The 16,921-nt window shown below is 40.0% G+C and overlaps 1 protein-coding gene across 2 annotated transcripts in view; it reads left to right on the forward strand.

The window, feature by feature from the left end:
- Positions 1–15,121, forward strand: part of SLC31A1 (solute carrier family 31 member 1) — a 30,473-nt gene extending 15,352 nt beyond the window's left edge. Inside the window, exons 2-6 of one of the 2 annotated variants that reach the window (XM_027869514.1) lie at positions 5,552–5,641; positions 7,610–7,736; positions 8,538–8,610; positions 10,092–10,260; positions 11,420–15,121. In XM_027869514.1, the coding sequence (XP_027725315.1) occupies positions 7,614–7,736; positions 8,538–8,610; positions 10,092–10,260; positions 11,420–11,621 (567 nt within the window). In that variant the 5' untranslated portion in view covers positions 5,552–5,641; positions 7,610–7,613 and the 3' untranslated portion in view covers positions 11,622–15,121. The remainder of the gene's footprint in view (positions 1–5,551; positions 5,642–7,609; positions 7,737–8,537; positions 8,611–10,091; positions 10,261–11,419) is intronic. The other variant, XM_027869515.1, reaches the window with a different exon arrangement.
- The last annotated feature ends 1,800 nt before the right edge of the window (positions 15,122–16,921 follow it).

The following is a 16,921-nucleotide window of genomic DNA, read 5'->3' on the forward strand; positions in this document are numbered from 1 at the left end:
CATCTGTCTTCAGCCAGGCTGTGGTGTCATGGGGTCATAGACCTCAAGCTAGAAAGGATGTCAGAGGCCACTTGGCCCAACTTCATCATTGTGTACACTTTGCTTTGAGCAGAGAAGCTATTTCTTGGGTCTCCTTTAGCAAGCTGTTGACTTGCTTTTCATGATTTTCTTGCATCACTCTCGGTTTTTCCTCTATTTCTCTTACTTGCTTCTCAAAATCCCTTTTGAGCTCTTCCAAGGCCTGGGACTGATTCATGTTTTTCTTGGAAGTTTTGGATGTAGGAGCTTTGACTTTGTTTTCTTCTTCTGGTTGTATGTTTTGATCTTCTTTGTCACCAAAGTAAGATAATATAGTCTGACTCTTTTTGCGCTGTTTGCTCATGATCCCAACCAATTACTTGAGTTTTAAACTCTTTGTTAAGGTAAGAGTCTGTTTCCAATGTGGAGAAAGTACTGTCCCAAGCTTCGGGGGTTTGTACAGCTGTTTTCAGAGATACTTCTAGGGACCTGAAGTGTCAGTTCTTCCAAGGTGCTATGATAAGGGACAAGTTGTTTCCTCTCCACCTCCACAACAAGCTCCACCACGCCAGTGCTCCTCCTCGCCTCAGAACTGTGACCCAGATCCAAGCATGGGCAAAGCAAAAGATTCCTGCCTCAGCCCTTGCAAAGAGATCCCTGCAATCCGCCTCTGATCAGCCACTTGATTCCCCCTCAGTCTGTGGGCCAGAAGCTCAGAAGGCAGCTGCTGCCCTCGGGGTGGCTGAGATTTAGCTTCTTCTCTCACCACAGTCACAGACTTTTCCCACTGACCTTCTAAGTTGTTTTTGGTGTTCGTGGGTTGAGAATTCTGGAAACTGCCACAGCTGCCCGCGATTCAGCCCTCTGAGGCCTGCTCCAGGGTAGCTGTGGCCTGTATGCCCAAACCGAACTGCCAGCCCAGCGCGATATACCTTTCTGATCAGCCATCCAGGTTGTCTTGGGCTGGAAATTTGTTTTACTGTTTTTTTTTTGTGGGTTTTGCTGCTTTAGAATTTGTTTAGAGCCATTTTATGTAGGTATTTGGAGGGGTTTGTGGGAGAGCTCTAGCAAGTCACTGCTTTCCCTCTGCCATCTTGGCTCCGCCCCTCCAGAGAAGCTATTTCTTACTCACTCTTGGCTTCTTATGCTTTGACTTGCAGCTGTTTTCTTCAAAACTCCAGGCCATGCTCTGTTTCTTGCTTGCCTGGGTCATTTTTATTGGTCTCATAAATGAAAGCTCTTAAATCTGGGTTTTTAATGTAATTGTTTGAAGTAGTGTTGTACCTTGTACCTTAGGCATCCTGGTGCTTCTAGGAAAAGATTCTCTTTTGATGCAGCTTATTAGTCTGATTTATGAGATTCAGCCACTCAGTCTAAGCTGCTACTTGAACATTTTTACAATCTGCAGAAATTCTCATCTTGGCTCCTTTTAGAGAATTCCATAGAGGTGCTGTGAATGTAATGTACAGTACTTTACTTAAGATGGTTTATTGTATAGTAGGTGGAAGGAGGAAATAAAAATACACAGAATAGTCGCGAAACATAATTTTGGTCAGTCCTTTCAAACTTTTCACTCAGCTCTTTATTTGATGTTAACAAGTTAAAAAATGATCTCAGCTCTTCCTCACCCCCCTACCCTTATAACTAATGCAGGTTGTAACTGGCAATGAAAACAGGCTGCCAGAAGGAGAAGCTGGAGGGCTGGATAACTTGTTTCTAAGCCAAAAGTTTATTGTAATAAATACTTTTAGAAAGAATTAAATTGAAGCTTCATTGGTTATTTTTCTTCTGGATGCTGTCACTTATTGTAACTTATAACCCTACTATTAGTGACAAAGAGCTGACATCTTTTCCACTCATTGTTCACTAACATCCCCAACTCATCTAGGAATAACAAGACTTAGAGAAAAAGGATTGAAGTGGATTACATAAGAAATGAACATTTCCATATAGATTGAACATTTCAAAAGTCTTAATATTATATGCCAGTGAGCTGATTCTCATCCTAGCAAATTCTAGGATCTATTAATAAAGAGATGGTTAACAAACATGTTGAAAAGGAATCAAGAAATCACAAAGCCAACATGGCTTCAGCCAGGACTAGTCGTGCCATACTAATGAGTTGGAAGGGACCTTAGCAGCCATCCAGTCCAACCCATCCCTAAAATTCATTCTCCAGAGACACTCAGGATCAATGAGATCATCCAGTCTTTGCTTGGAGATCTCCAGTAAGGGGCAAATACATAATGTCTTAGGCAGTTCATTCTGCCTTTGGATACCTCTGAGTTTTTCCCAGCAACAAGCCTAAATTTGCTACTTTGCAATTTCCTGTTGCTCCTAGTTCTGCCCTCTGGATTCAGAGTAAGCGTAATTCTTCCATGTGACAGCGATCTTTCTTGATTCCTTTTCACCAGCTAAGCATCCACCATGCTACTCAAAGAATGGTTCTTCATGGTTCATTGGCAGCTTGGAAGAAATAGCTTTCTATCTGAGTGCCCCAAATGCAGAGAACTACTTCCAAGCTGCAAACTGTGCATGAATATGTATCACAACACAAAGGCATAGATGGCTTACTTATCAAAATTGCAAAGCTAATAAGGAGAGCTAACACATTGGATAATGAGGTCAAGATCCAAAAAGCTATTGACAGGCTTGTACGTTGATATAAATCTAATAGGATGATAAGGGTAAGTATAAGACTTTAGTCTTAGACTTAAGTTAAAATAACTCCCAAGTTATTCTATATGGGTCTCACCATGTTCTTTGAAAAAGATCAGGGTGAGGGGGTTAGTGACCTACAAGCTCAGTGTGAGTAAACAGTATGAAATCTTGGGCCAGATTGAAAGTGGTCTTGGTAACAATCCTGCTATATTCTCTTGCCATCATTTAGAGTACCAGGCTGAGGTGAGGGACATTTAGGTGGTGCAGTGGATAAAATAGCAGGCTTGGAGTCAGGAATCCTCATCTTCTTGAGTTCAAATCTGTCCTAGGACACTTACTGGCTGTATGACCCTCGGCAAATCACTTAACCCTGTTGGCTTCAGTTTCCTCATCTGTAAAATGAGCTGGAGAAGGAGATGGCACATCATTGTATCCTTTGCCAAGAAAACCCAAATGGGGTCATGAAGAGTTGAACACAATTGAAAATAACTGAACACACGAAACACACAGTAGATTACCTTGGTTGAGGTTCTATTTTACTAGTGGCCTCTCTTCCATAACCATTAAGGAGTGGCTTTTAAGCTTTATTGAGGCCTTTTGTTTTTCCACCACTATTTCCTAATATTCCTTCCCATTATTGCATTGAATCCTTCCTTGTCACAAAGGCAAACAGTTAAGTAAAATTATTTCTGACAATGAGCATGTAATAAATCACAAAAGTTTGTGCAACACTATAGTTTTTGCTTCAAGGCCTCAGTAGCTAATGAACTCTACCAGGGACATTTCCCAGAACATCTTTCTACTTGGTTAGTTCAAGTCCTGGGTTTTAATGACTGCCCATCTTTGCTTGTCATATGATCATAGACTCTAAAGCTTGAAACTGCTTTATGTTCATGTACCTTGACCTTGAGTTTCCCATCTCTTCCATACCTAGAACTCAGGGATTATATGATCAGCACAAAGCTGAGGAGAAACTAGACTTCTTTCTTTTGTTTGCTGCTTATATTAATTTGAAACGAAACATGACCCTAATCTTCTTAAGAGTGAAGACATTCTCCCAAGCTCCCACAGTATAGGAAGTTGTAGAGAGAATGGAGGCAGTCTCCAGAATTGTCTGAGACTACTGATTGCATCTTTTTGTCTGAACCAGAGGAGAAAGGAGCCTCTGCCAGGTGTTTCTCCACACCTCCTTTGTAGCCGCTCTGTGAGGTGTAATCTTCCCGGTCCCTGTGGGCTCTAGTTCCTTATCCATCATTGTGCAATAACAGGAAAATGCAGGATAGATTGGAGTTTGGACTAAGCCTAGAAGCCCTATCGGTCACCACCAGGTCAGTGCTTCAGTGCTCACTCCAGGCCAGTTTCCTGACTGAGCCCTCCAATAAAATGTCCGCCATAGCATGAGCTTAAGTTCTGGTGTTGCAGAAAGGTCCTCACTTAGTTTTACTGTCCTGGTCTATGTAAATCTTGTCCTTTGATGAGCTGCTGGTAATAATTATATTGATAATTTCATTTACTTAATAAGAATTCACTTTGCACCTGTGATTTTATTGCTGTAGGCAACTCCTGGCATAGAAACTCTCCTAGTGCAGACTGACATCTTTGTAATTGATTGTCTTGGGTTAAGTGACTTGCTCAGGATCAGAAACTAGTGAAAGGCAAAGGTGGAGTTTGAGCCCAGGACCTCTAGGGACTTAATCTTACCTTCTATGTGTCTATAGAAAGCATCAGAAAAAAAACACAGGATATAGAGCTGAAGAAGGGACTGGAGAAAAATCAATTAGTCTAAGCCCCTCATTTTATAGATGAGGAAACTGAGGCTCCAAGAGTTTGGGTTAAATGATTTGCACAAAAGCACCCTAAGAGTGAGCTCTAGGCCTAGGATCTCTGACTTCAAGTGCATAGTACTTTTCTTTATTCCAAAACTGCCTTCTGGCTAGAGATGTACTGCTCTGGGGATTGGGGATATTAAAGTTGGTTTGAGGGAGATAATAGGCAATGCAGTGGCCATAATTTATATCAAAGAAATGTGCTATTATTCCATTACCTGTTAGTATTCCAGTCAGTAGAAAGATTTGTTGTTGTTCAGTTGTTAGTCATGGCCAACTCTCCATGACCCTATTTCAGGTTTTCTTGGCAGACATACTTCAGTGGCTTGCCATTTCCTGTCCAATGGATTAAGGCAAACAGAGGTTAAGTGATTTGCCCAGGGTCACACAGATAGTGTCTTGAGTTCAGATTTGAACTCAGGTCTTCCTGCCTCCAGGCCAAGTACAGAAAAGGGAAATGGAAGCTAGCTAGAAAGAATCCAGAGGGAATTAGTTCTGTCACTGAGTTTTTAAGTGACAATGATCATTACAATTCTCCAAACTATACACCTGGCATGTTATTTGATGGAAGGGGGAAATAAGACCCAGGAGAGAAATGGATGATGGAAGGAAGTTTGAACAAGTGACATTTCCTGAAAGTTCAAAAGAATCAGTTAGCATGCAGCCTCAGGATGTCCAAAGGTTAAAAAGACCCCTTCGAGGTGATATCAACCAATCAGATCTCAGTAGTTCTGTCACATGTTCATTTCACTTTACATTGTCAAATGAGAAATTGGCCTTGATTCTAACAAGATAGCACCCTGATCTTTTGTAGACCTCGAACCCTGTACCCAGAAAAAGGTGGCTTGTGAGCTGCAGAGGCAGTCCTCGGAGAGGAAGTAGTTAAAGCTGGCAGAGGAGTTTAGAGGAAATTGAATAAAGCAAAGACAGCACAGCTCATGATTACCATGAGATTAAACCATTCCTTTCAGACTACAGGTAAAGACAGCAAACAGTACTGCTGTGACTCTGTCTGGACTTTGACTTATTCTCTCCTTCACTCACAGTTTTTTTCTGGAAGAAATTTGGAGCTTGGTGTTTCTGAGATCAATTGAGGTGAAAGAAACATTCAAAAGTAGCCAACTGCCAAATTATCTGTAAGTATAAATTCTGTTGGGGGACGGAGGAGAGCCCAAGGGCGGGGTGCTTGGACAGGGGGGAATTGTGTGTTCTGTGAGTGCTGCTGAAGGGAAAATAGGCCAGATAGAAGGTCTATTAACTGAAAAAAACAAGTGGCAAAGTATCATAAATGTCAGTTTATGTTTACTTCCTGTACACTGGTAAATATTCTAATTTTTTTTTCTCTTTCTTGAAAAGTCATTTAGGTTAAGCACAACTTCCCATGACGGATTTTTTTCCTCCTTATAAGTAATTAGGCCGATAATGTCTTGTGGGTTTTAGTCCTGTGATGGTAGGAATGGGATCAAGAAGAAATCCCAACCACTAAGCTCAGCTGTGTTGAACTTTCCCACATTGTATTTCTGATCAGGGAAGGAAGGATGGACTAGGATCCTCCTCTGAACTGGCCTCCCAAGAATCTAGCTTTCAAAATGGTTTATCACTGTAGCATAGTAAGGTGTTATATTAACCTTGTTGTTAACTGGGTAACTGAGCAAAAATTTAAGTTCATTTGGAATTTGAGAATGATAGATAGAGAATGGAAATAAAAGATCTAGTAGAGAAAATAGTGGCCGTATATAGAGGGGAAAAGACTTTCAAAAGTTGAATCGATTGTTTGTTTTTATAGCAGCCCTGTATGGTACCTTAAGCCCATTATTCAAAGGAAGACATTCTTCATTTGGCCTGGTTACCATAGTAGCAGTGTGAAATGAGACTGGCTGACTTTGAAATGTCCATGTTCTGTCCAACAACTCTGTAAACTCTTCCTCTGAATTCTAATAGCACTTACACCTTTAATACACAGTTAGAACTTAGCATATGTAACCTGCTATTATTTGTCTTTATTTATTTATAGTATCCTCAAGTAGATCAAAAGCTTCTTGAGTGAAGAGACCATGTTTCTGTTTCCACAATTCCATCCACAAATATGTAGAAATGAAAGGAAATTTGACAGTGTTAGTAGTAATGGCAGATTTTCAAGTTCTTTTATGTAATATAGCATCCTAGTGTGTAATTGAATTGAGCATCCTTTAAAATTAACTGAAGTGTAACTTTGGTTATGTTTAATAAATAAGCTCGTGATGTTCTTTCCTGGAGATAGGAACTTGGCAGACTACCATATGTTTGAGTTGTATGACATCACTGATCATATGATGATCATTGATAGGGAGAATGAGGAGGAAGCCTCACTAATGGAAAGCCTTTCTTATGGGTTTTTTGCATTGTAGAACCTGAGGAAAGCAGGAAGGGGATATATCCTTTAGCTACTTGGATTCAGAACTGTTGACCTTTTAACTTGGGTTCATAGTTACTGTGATAAAGTAGTGTCATGGTAAAAGAGGTAATTCATGTAAGTATTAGACAGGATACACAGTTGTTTCAACTTATGTAATTTGGGAAAACCCAATTGGATCCAATAGCTCTTTGCTTTCTGTGCTGCACTTTCTAAAACCCTTTATCTCATCACTCAACTTGCCTAAGGCAACAGCAGACCTTTCTCCCAGAAGAAATCACTTAAATCTGGAAGTCTAATTTGTAAGAGACATATTCTGATTAAATGCAGGCCTGCCAATTAGAATTAACTTGAACAGTAGCAATCACTGGTGATTAGAACAAGCTTTAGAGTGGTTTTAAACTTTGTCACCCAAATCTGCTTGAACACTGTTACAATAACAGAAACTTGAAAGGTTTTCCTGTAATTTAAGAATTTTCTTCCTTTCAGAGAAGGACTTTTTAGAGAAGAACACTTAATTCCTTTCCTCAGACATTAGGGCATTTCTACCTTGAGGAATTCTGTCTATACTTTTTAAAATCTGTGACTCATGAAACTCATAATTCTTAGATTGTTTGAGACATTTTGAAGTAGAGTTGAAGAAATTATAGATGTGTACTTTAATGATCCCAAACTGTATCTCAGGAGGATTCTGCTGTTCAATCTGTCCTAGGAAGATGTCCTTAGAACACCATCATGGGATGAGCCATTTGGGCAGCAATAGCACTATGCCCCCCCACCATCATTCATCCCCTACAGCCTCTCATAGTCATGGGGGAGGAGGAGACATGATGATGATGGTGAGTAACCAAAAGGGAGACTTGTCACCAATTTGGGTCATAGAATCACAGAATATTAGAACTGGATGATCATCCAATGGAACCTCCTTATTTTGTAGAGGAAAAAACTGATGCCCAAAGAGGACAAAAAGTGACTTGTCTCGGGAGAATTTGTACCAGCTCTCAGCTCTCCTGGATTATAATCCAGTGTTATTTCTACTATGGTTTTCCCCCACAAGTGTAGAATTTCATGCACTGACTAAACTGCTTTGTTAAAGTAGAAGCTGGCTCTGCTGTAGAAGAAAGTGGTAGCGATCATTGCCCTTTTTTTTTTTTAAATTAATTTTAAACTTAAATACAAAACAATAAAAGAACATCTCCATGTTCCCAGCAGAATATAAGAGAGGATTCGATATAAAACAAATATCCATTTCACAGAAACTTATGTAATAAATCCTACGCTGTTTTCAAAGCAGCCCTGCTTTTCTGTGCTTCTAGGTTTTCTTTGTTCTCTGTTGTGTAATAAATTAATAAAACTCAGTAAATTGCCTATTTATGGCTCTTCCTCAGTACCATGGTATAGCCATAAAGTATATGTACACATTAAATGGGCCTGGATGGTAGTGGCAGAAGACACAGTTATATAAAGTAAGAAGAAGAAGAAAAATCCAGCCTTCAGTTTAGCAGCTTACTGCTTAAAACATCTCCTTAAGATTGTGTTCCCTTAAGCTAGAGTTTTTAAAATTCCACTGGCACATCCTCAGCTGCAGTTTTAAGCTCGACTTTGTCTGGGTCTAACTTGCTCATTTCTATTTCTGGCAGCCTATGACCTTCTATTTTGGCTATAAGAATGTGGAATTGCTGTTTTCTGGATTAGTGATCAATACACCTGGGGGTAAGTAAGCAAGCATAATTGTTTGACAAGGATAGCCTCTGTGAAGGAGAAGCGGTATGATAACTTATAGATAATGTTATTTGGCTAGAATTTTTTGTCTCAGTTATTGGTTCTTTTTGTCTGTTCCTATACTCAATTTCCCACATGTGAGGTGAGAATATAAGGATTATAATACTCATCATGGGATCCCAATTATAAACATTAATCACTATTGCTTACAACCATAGAATTTCTTTGAAATTAAAAAAATACCTAAGCTAACATTGAACAATAAGACTTTAGCCTGTGCTTGAGTTCTATACAAACCAGGTATTAGCAAAAGTACAGTATCTTTTAAATCCAGTAAGGTAGATTAGGGTCTTAATACCCTAATCCAAGACTCCAGTTACACCCCTCCCACCCCACCAAAGGAGGAGGTGGATTTTCCAATGAATTTCATCCCATCCTCTTCTGGAATGTTTTGGAGTATTTTTTGTTGTTGTTGTTTTGTTGAGGCAATCACTGTTAAGTGACTTGCCCAGGGTCACACAGCTAGGAAGTGTCAAGGCAGGTGCTCTATCCACTGTGCCACCTAGCTGCTCCCTAGAATGTTTTCCTATTTAAAATGAAGTTGCTTATCCCTGGTCAAAATCAGGGTTACAAATTTAAGTGACAGAGGAAAGCATTTCCTAGAGTATAATTCCAAGGTGTTTGTTTAAAAGTTTATACATGCAATATTTTCTTTACAAGGTCAGAAAATAAGTGTAGCATCCAAAACCAAGAGAGATCCAAAAAGTAATAGAGTATTAGGATGTATATTTTAACCCCACAGGAAAAAACCTACCCATTTTGAGTGCCAAATGGGAAATTTCTTAATGGCAAAAAATTTCCGTGGATACAAGGAAATGTAGTTATTTGGAAAGGAAGTCCTAGATTTCAGTGAGGTTTTTCATTTGTTTCACCAATACCACTTCATAATGTAAGGGTCTGTAAAGGTTGCCTCTTTAAATGTAGTTGAACTTTCAGAGTTCCTGCTTCTGACAAGATTTGAAAGCTTATATCAAGTCACATGATTTAACATCACTGGGCTTCCATTTGCTTTTCTTGTCACTGTCTAGGTAGAGGTTGCTGTATGAAGAAATGACAATAGGGACAGCTAGGTGGCACAGTGGATAGAGCACCAGCCCTTGATTCAGGAGGACCTGATTTCAAATCTGGCCTCAGACACATAACACTGGGCAGGTCACTTAACCCCATTACCTAGCCAAAAAAAAACAAATGAAAGAAATGAAAAGAAAAGAAGTAACAATAGTGTTTCTGATTTATTTTTTATTTTATTTAATTATTATTTATATATTACATTTATTTTAGTAAATTAGATAATTATTTTGATTTTTAAATTTTATTTATTTTTCTGATCTGTTTTGGTTCCCTCTGACATAACCTTGGTCACATGAGGAATTTCTATATGTGATGACATTTCATTTTCTTTTCCTAACTAGAAATGGCTGGGGCATTTGTGGCTATCTTTTTGTTAGCAATGTTCTATGAAGGCCTCAAGATAGCCCGGGAGAGCTTGCTGCGTAAATCCCAGGTCAGCATTCGCTACAACTCCATGCCAGTTCCGGGGCCAAATGGAACCATCCTTATGGAAACACACAAAACTGTTGGGTAAGGAAGAAAAAAAACACCTTGTTTTGATTCTATAACTATAGGTGGGAAAACATGGGCACCACGTTACGTTAAGTAAGCAACTCTTTGCCAAGTTGTACAGGAGGCAACTTGCTGCTTAAAGTGATAATTTGATATAATCTTGGTGGAGATTAGATTACCTCCATTAGAAGTATGGGACTGTGTATCATGGCCAGGCCATCTACTAGTATAGAAAAAGGAAGGAAAGAAACCTTTTTATAAGCATGGAAAGTTATCCTAGGTGCCTGGAAGAAGGTACATGTGAACTCCACATTGTAAGAACATTTGCCAAAATAATACAGAAACTAGGATATTGGGTGGGAAAAATGGCAAAATGTTTTTCCCCCTTGTAGGATTTAGAGTCCAAAGTGTACCTAATGTTAGGTGACAGCAATATAATAGTTTTGCTCTGTCAAACTGTATAGGACTGGCCAGTGCTTTTTGGAATTTAAGCATTATGGGTCTGGAAGTAACCCCAAGATGCTGTGGTCATAGACCTGCTTTCAGATGACAAAAATAGGGTTCTCCCCGTTTTACAGATTGATTTCAATTCAAACATTTATTTCGAGGTTACCATTTCCCAAGATGCTGAGAATAGACACAAAAATGAAATTGTTCCTGCCCTTAGGGAACTTGCCTTCTACTGGGGAGAAACTATATGTATGCAGAATAAATACCCAGTAATTTTGGGGTGGGGAGCACTACCATTTGAGGAAATGAAGAAAGATTCAGAACTAGAGCCAGGAAGAGAAGTATCTCCTCACTTCCTAGTGCAGCCTTATTTCTGCTACACATCTCTTCTAAATTATGTGAACAATATGTAGTATTTGTAGCGTAACGACCCAGGTCCTTCAAAGACACATTGGAAAGTAAGTCAACTCTGAAGAGATAAATGGAAATCTGTAATTCCCACACCCTTCATGCCATCTCTAGCTTAGTCACCCTAAACAGTTGACTAGCCAACTATGCTGTTTTGACAACGGAGACTCCCCGCCGAAGAGCCAACAGAGTTGAGCCAGTGAGGTAGAAGTAAGAAGGAAACATGGTTTAGGCTGGGAAGTGAGTTTTGCCCCAGTGTATTCATTGATGCGAGCACATTCAAGGTCAGCCCTAATTTTTGTCCCTTTTTGTTTTCCAGGCAACAGATGCTGAGTTTCCCTCACCTTCTGCAGACAGTGTTGCATATCTTCCAAGTGGTCATCAGCTACTTTCTCATGCTTATCTTTATGACCTACAATGGGTACCTCTGCATCGCAGTGGCAGCAGGGGCTGGCACAGGATACTTTCTCTTCAGCTGGAAGAAGGCAGTGGTAGTAGACATCACAGAGCACTGCCATTAATGTCAGACTCCAGGATGTGGCCTTATTTACCACAATGGGAAGTAGCTGGAGATGGGGGAGCTGATTTCAAGTCCTCTCATTGTCCCTCCATGGCCTCTTGCCTCCCAACCCTTTCATACACAACAAATCAAGGAGGTTCACATACTAACCTCCAAGCTGGATGGTGCCCTCCCCAAACTGTTTTCTGCTACTAGGCCGAGATCCTCAGTTCCCTTGATAATCAAGCCTTTTGTTCTAATTTCTTGATCATTTACTTCCCTTTTTAATCTGTTTTTTCTTTTAATCACAATTGTAGATTGGAGGTCATTTTGGGGTCATAGACAGAGGTTGTGGGAAACTCCTTCCCACCCCCATAACACTAGAACATATCTCCCAGTTGTTGGACTGAGTGAGTGGGATAATGCCTTTGCCGAGGTGTGAAGTGATACGTGGCAACCTGAGAATCTGAAGGATTTTTGAGTTGAATAACAGTGCTATAATGTGTTCCTTACATAGCAACAGTCCAGGTCAGAAGCTTCTGCCACCATTTACTTTTTTGTTATCTCACCAATCACACAACTGACAATCAACTTAATAGGAAATATTTTCAAGTAAAATCATTGGCATCTTTTTGTCTTGCTTCATTAGTTGGTCATAGGTTTATGAAATTCTTGTCATAGTTTTTCCTTATGATACTAAGTAGAGAATCATTTCTTATCTAAAGGATGCAGAATCACTACTTTGGGCCTCTAAATGATGACATCTCTCAGCTCACTCTGCTGGCCCTACCCTAGCTGGCTGAGTTAAAGCATATGAAGAATTATTACTCCATATTTTCAACTAGTGAAATAGCAATGGTTCTTAGAAGGGAACTGCAGGTGAAGAGAACCCACGCCTTCCCCGTCTCCCCTCCTCCAGCCTGTTCTGTCACTAACTGTAGTGAATGTGTCAGTTAGCCCTGGCCAGTAGGCTGGTGTGTTAAAATAAGCACAGGGTCTATCTTTACCTTAGAAATTTGGAATGTGGTCTGCTTTTAAACTGGGACATCTTTTAGTTCAGCCTTCATGTGATTATCATTATTTCATTTGAGGATTTGATGTAGATTGCTTCTTGCCTAAATGAATGGCCATTGTGATCTCTTCCCTAATTTTCTCAATAAGGGATCACATTCAACTGTTCATCCTTGCTGTTGAGCTTACTTTGCAAAGTCTAAACTACCTCTATAAAGTGAATCTTCCTGAACTGACCTAATAAATCCTGCCCTCCATGGTGCTTGATACTCTCATTATGTCCTAGGGCAAAAGACAAAGTACAACTGCTCTGGTGGTTTTTAACCCTTCCTAGAAAGTGCTGCACCCTTTTATGATTGGTACGAACTCACTCAGTTTCTTGAACAAGGAAGGCAGTGCTACCAGAGGAAAGAGCTGGAGGGTAGAGTAGAGGACCTGGCTCACATACCACCTGTCTGAATTAAAGCAAGTCACTAACCCTCCTTGTGCCTCAGGTCTCCTCATCTGGAAAATAAGGGGGTCAGCCTAGGTGACCAAAGGTTCCTTCCAGCTCCAAATCTGTGACCCTATAATCTTAAAATACTTGAACGATGAATTCCAACCCCGGCTTGTTCTGGAGGGCGTTCTTTTTTCTTCCAGGTTACTTGGTTCCCAAAATCTTCGTTAATAATCATAGGAAACTTATTTAAGAACCTCCCATTGATCTTCTTTGGAAGCTCCCTTACTTTCATCAGTTTTCTCTACTTAGTATCATAAATTGTTTCACCTGTTCAACATTGGAAATGCTTAGTAATTAGATGAAAAATAAGATTTTTTTTAATAGATCTGTCTGGTAAAATTGGCCCCCTGAAAAGCCACATAGAAGTGCCTATAGCGGGAGAGTATGCCCCAGAACTTTCTGCCCACCAGCCAGCAGCTGTGCTAGTCATTGTCCCTTCCATCTCCTGGCACTCTTAAAGCCATGTGGGATTATTGAGGGTTATAAATTAATGGGATTAAAGTTGGGCTTGAGAACCAGAACCAGATGGTGCTGTGTAATTATCTCATAATTACATTTCTGGGATTCGAATCTACTGAGCATGTGCTAAGCATGTGACAATTTACCAAGGAGACCTCTACAATCCAACACTAAGGATTTAATATCCTCTGATCTGACACTAATACATCAAGAAATAGTAAAAACTATGACAAACATACTGAAATAAAAACAATAAATAAACAATAAAAATGATTTCAATTTCAGCCCTGTTGCTTTCTAGGAGTTTTGGCCTAGACAGTGAAATAAAGGACCAAGCCCGTTAAAGCAAGCATTGTATTTAAAGTTCTCAAGAGGGAAAACCATTCCCTTGCTTCAGTTTCTTGGAGTTTATGCTATCCAGGATAGAGTGATTTTTATTTTGGTGCAAGGCCTATATTTTGAAGGACTCAGCAAGAAATGAGTTTTTGGAACATTGCTTTTCCTTCCCTATTGAAACTTCGGATTATGGTGATAGAATAGCCTAGCCCAGTCTTTACTACCTTGTTTCAGTATTTGCTCATTAGTATTCTATACAATTAGCTTCTCCTTCAACTTTCCTTTGACTCTTCCACTCCCTTTTGATTCCTCCCCATTAACTCTTTCCTATACAGCTCAATGTGTAGAGTATTGCTATGTGGGTTCTCCTACAAGAACAGATTGAAACCTGTCCACTACTATATTACATCAAATTTGCCTCATGAGTTAATGATTAATGATTGTGAATAGTTGACATGTTCCCAAGACTTCCTGGGGACCTCTGGATATGGGTGTATAAATAAATCTCTACTGATCTTGGGTTCAAAAACTGAATCATAGCCATACATCGGAATGCATAAATCCTAACACTGGGCTTTTTTGCAAGTTCCAGGTATTCCTTTCCCCTCAGAACCTGGTACAGTGCCTTGCACATAGTACTAGGAATGTTGAGTGAGTGAATGAATGAATGAATGAAAGATTTGAATGTTGGTGAGCTGTGTGGTAGATGCAGTAATTGGCAACCACATGGCCATTGTTGAAAGGCGGGAGGACCCTCAGCCTGATTCTGCCCATTAACCAGGAATTCTTCATGAGTCAATGTCAGGTACAGCCTTACAGATTTTTTTCTCATGGCTATAGTATTCGGTTCCCTTACCATTTGGGGGTACTACTGTGGGATTCCTTTTGTCCCCTGCTGATGCTAGAGAGCCACTCATTTTAGCGGTACTTCCAGCTTCCAAAGGGTTTCCCATTGATTGTATGGTGACCTGAAAACATAGCCACCTTTCACTCCTTTAATTTTGATCCTGTCCTCCCTCATGCTTCCTTCAGATGTATCAACCAGAGCAAAAAAATTTTACAAAATGCCTTATTCAGTGTGTCTATGTTGATTTTGTCCATTTTAGATTGTAACCTTCTTGAGGGCAGTTTTGCTGTTAGACAGCATGTTACACATTGTTGTAGAGTGCCTAACAGTGCCATGTGCAAAAGAACACAATAAATATTTTGATTCTGTCTGTGTGTTTTGGGCCACAATTTTGTCGATTAGTTGGTCCCTTTAGAATTCATATTTAGCTTTGCTATTAAGTTTCTAGCTGTCTAAAGTAAATATGGCCTTCTAGTAGACATAGTAGTTTATTTTCACTCATTCTTTTCTTAACCCAAATGAGGCCTAATACTCCCTGGGGGTGGGGGGAGTTTTACAAGAAAATCAAAACAGCCCTTGCACAGAATCTTTGAACTAAAAAAATTAACCCTGATAGCCAAATATATTTACTCATGGTTTCCTTCACATGCATGTGCCTTTGAAAAAGGTTAAGTAGCAAATATTAAGGATCTCTCCTTAGGCAGTTTTCAATTTATGGTCAAGCCCTGAGTCAGATTTCCTCCCTATCCTGAATTCCATTCTGCAGACCCCAATCATCTTAAGGAAATGAAGGACACATTCTCCCAAAAGATGGCTGTGAACTCTTTTACTGTGCTAAAGACCCATGATAGCAAGCCTCACATTTTCAAGAAACTGACAAGTTGTGACATGTACAATTACATTTTATTCCCCTATTTTTTTTTTTTTTTTTTGGCTAGGCAATGGGGTTAAGTGACTTGCCCAGAGTCACACAGCTAGTGAGTGTTATGTGTCTGAGACCGTATTTGAACTCAGGTCCTCCTGAATCCAGGGCTGGTACTCTATCTACTGCGCCACCTAGCTGCCCCTTATCTAAATCGGTGGTGTCAAACCCAGGGCCCACAATGCTCCTGAGTCGACCCAAACCAGATTAAAATATAATTGGGAAATAGTTTACAAAATAAATAAAATTGCAGTAAAATATGGATAGCATTAATAAGTGGTTTTCTGAGTAGGAAGCCTGCAGGGATCCTTATGTAGTATGGTTTTTTAATGGCTGCCACTTAATAATCAATTTAACATAGCTGGCTGATCATCTGAGATAAAGTGGTAGGTGGAGTCTGCTTAAAACAGGCTATCATGAAAGCCATGAACCACTCCTCACCCCTGTCTTTTGCTAGTAAAAGATGACAAATTAGATGAGAGAGTAGCTCTAGAATTTTTGTTTTTTAGACTTCAAGAAGCTAATTTGGATAGCTTAAGGAAAACAATCCAACTCCTCATCTTTTTGACATTACCTTATCTCCAGGAGAACCATCACCTGAGTCATTGAGAGCTCCCTAGAGCTCCCTGTTCTCTATAGGCAGCTTATTTTAATACGCTTACTCCAATGCCTAACAACTCAGACTTTGTTAAACCTTGCATAGACTGTAGGATTTCTCCCAGTCTTTCAAAGAGCTAGGTCTATCCTCGACACAAATGTGGCAAAGGTATACACAGGAGCAGGAAGGCTTAAGTCTCTTCCTTTCTGCATTCATTCAGTCATTCCCACAAAAGCTTTGTTCTGCTGGTTAAATGACACTTTAAACCCCAGAAAAACCTTGAGAGTTTTCTATACACATTATCTCCATCTCTAGATGAGGAACCAAGTAAACATGCCTTAAAACCTCTAAAGACTATAGGTATTAGTTTGGCAAAAATGTCAGGGTAAGAGAAAGTACGGCCTGGCTCTCCCACAAGTACTCCAACAAAGAGGAAGGAAAAGCACCAGAAGGAGTAGTGATTGGGAAACTCAAGGAGAAACCACTAGTTCTTTTCCTAATCCAAGTCAGCCTAAGGAGACCTCAAGAGGCCTTCGGGCACTGGAGGGGTCAGAGTGGTGCCAGTTCAAGCCAGCAAGGCCTGCACAGGACTTCAGCATTGGCCTGTGGCTGGGTACCATAACAAGGAATGCTTAAGGATCCACCACCAC

The sequence above is a fragment of the Vombatus ursinus genome, unplaced genomic scaffold (genome assembly GCF_900497805.2).
Source record: "Vombatus ursinus unplaced genomic scaffold, bare-nosed wombat genome assembly UNPS02014793.1, whole genome shotgun sequence".
In the NCBI taxonomy this organism is placed as follows: Eukaryota; Metazoa; Chordata; class Mammalia; order Diprotodontia; family Vombatidae; genus Vombatus; species Vombatus ursinus.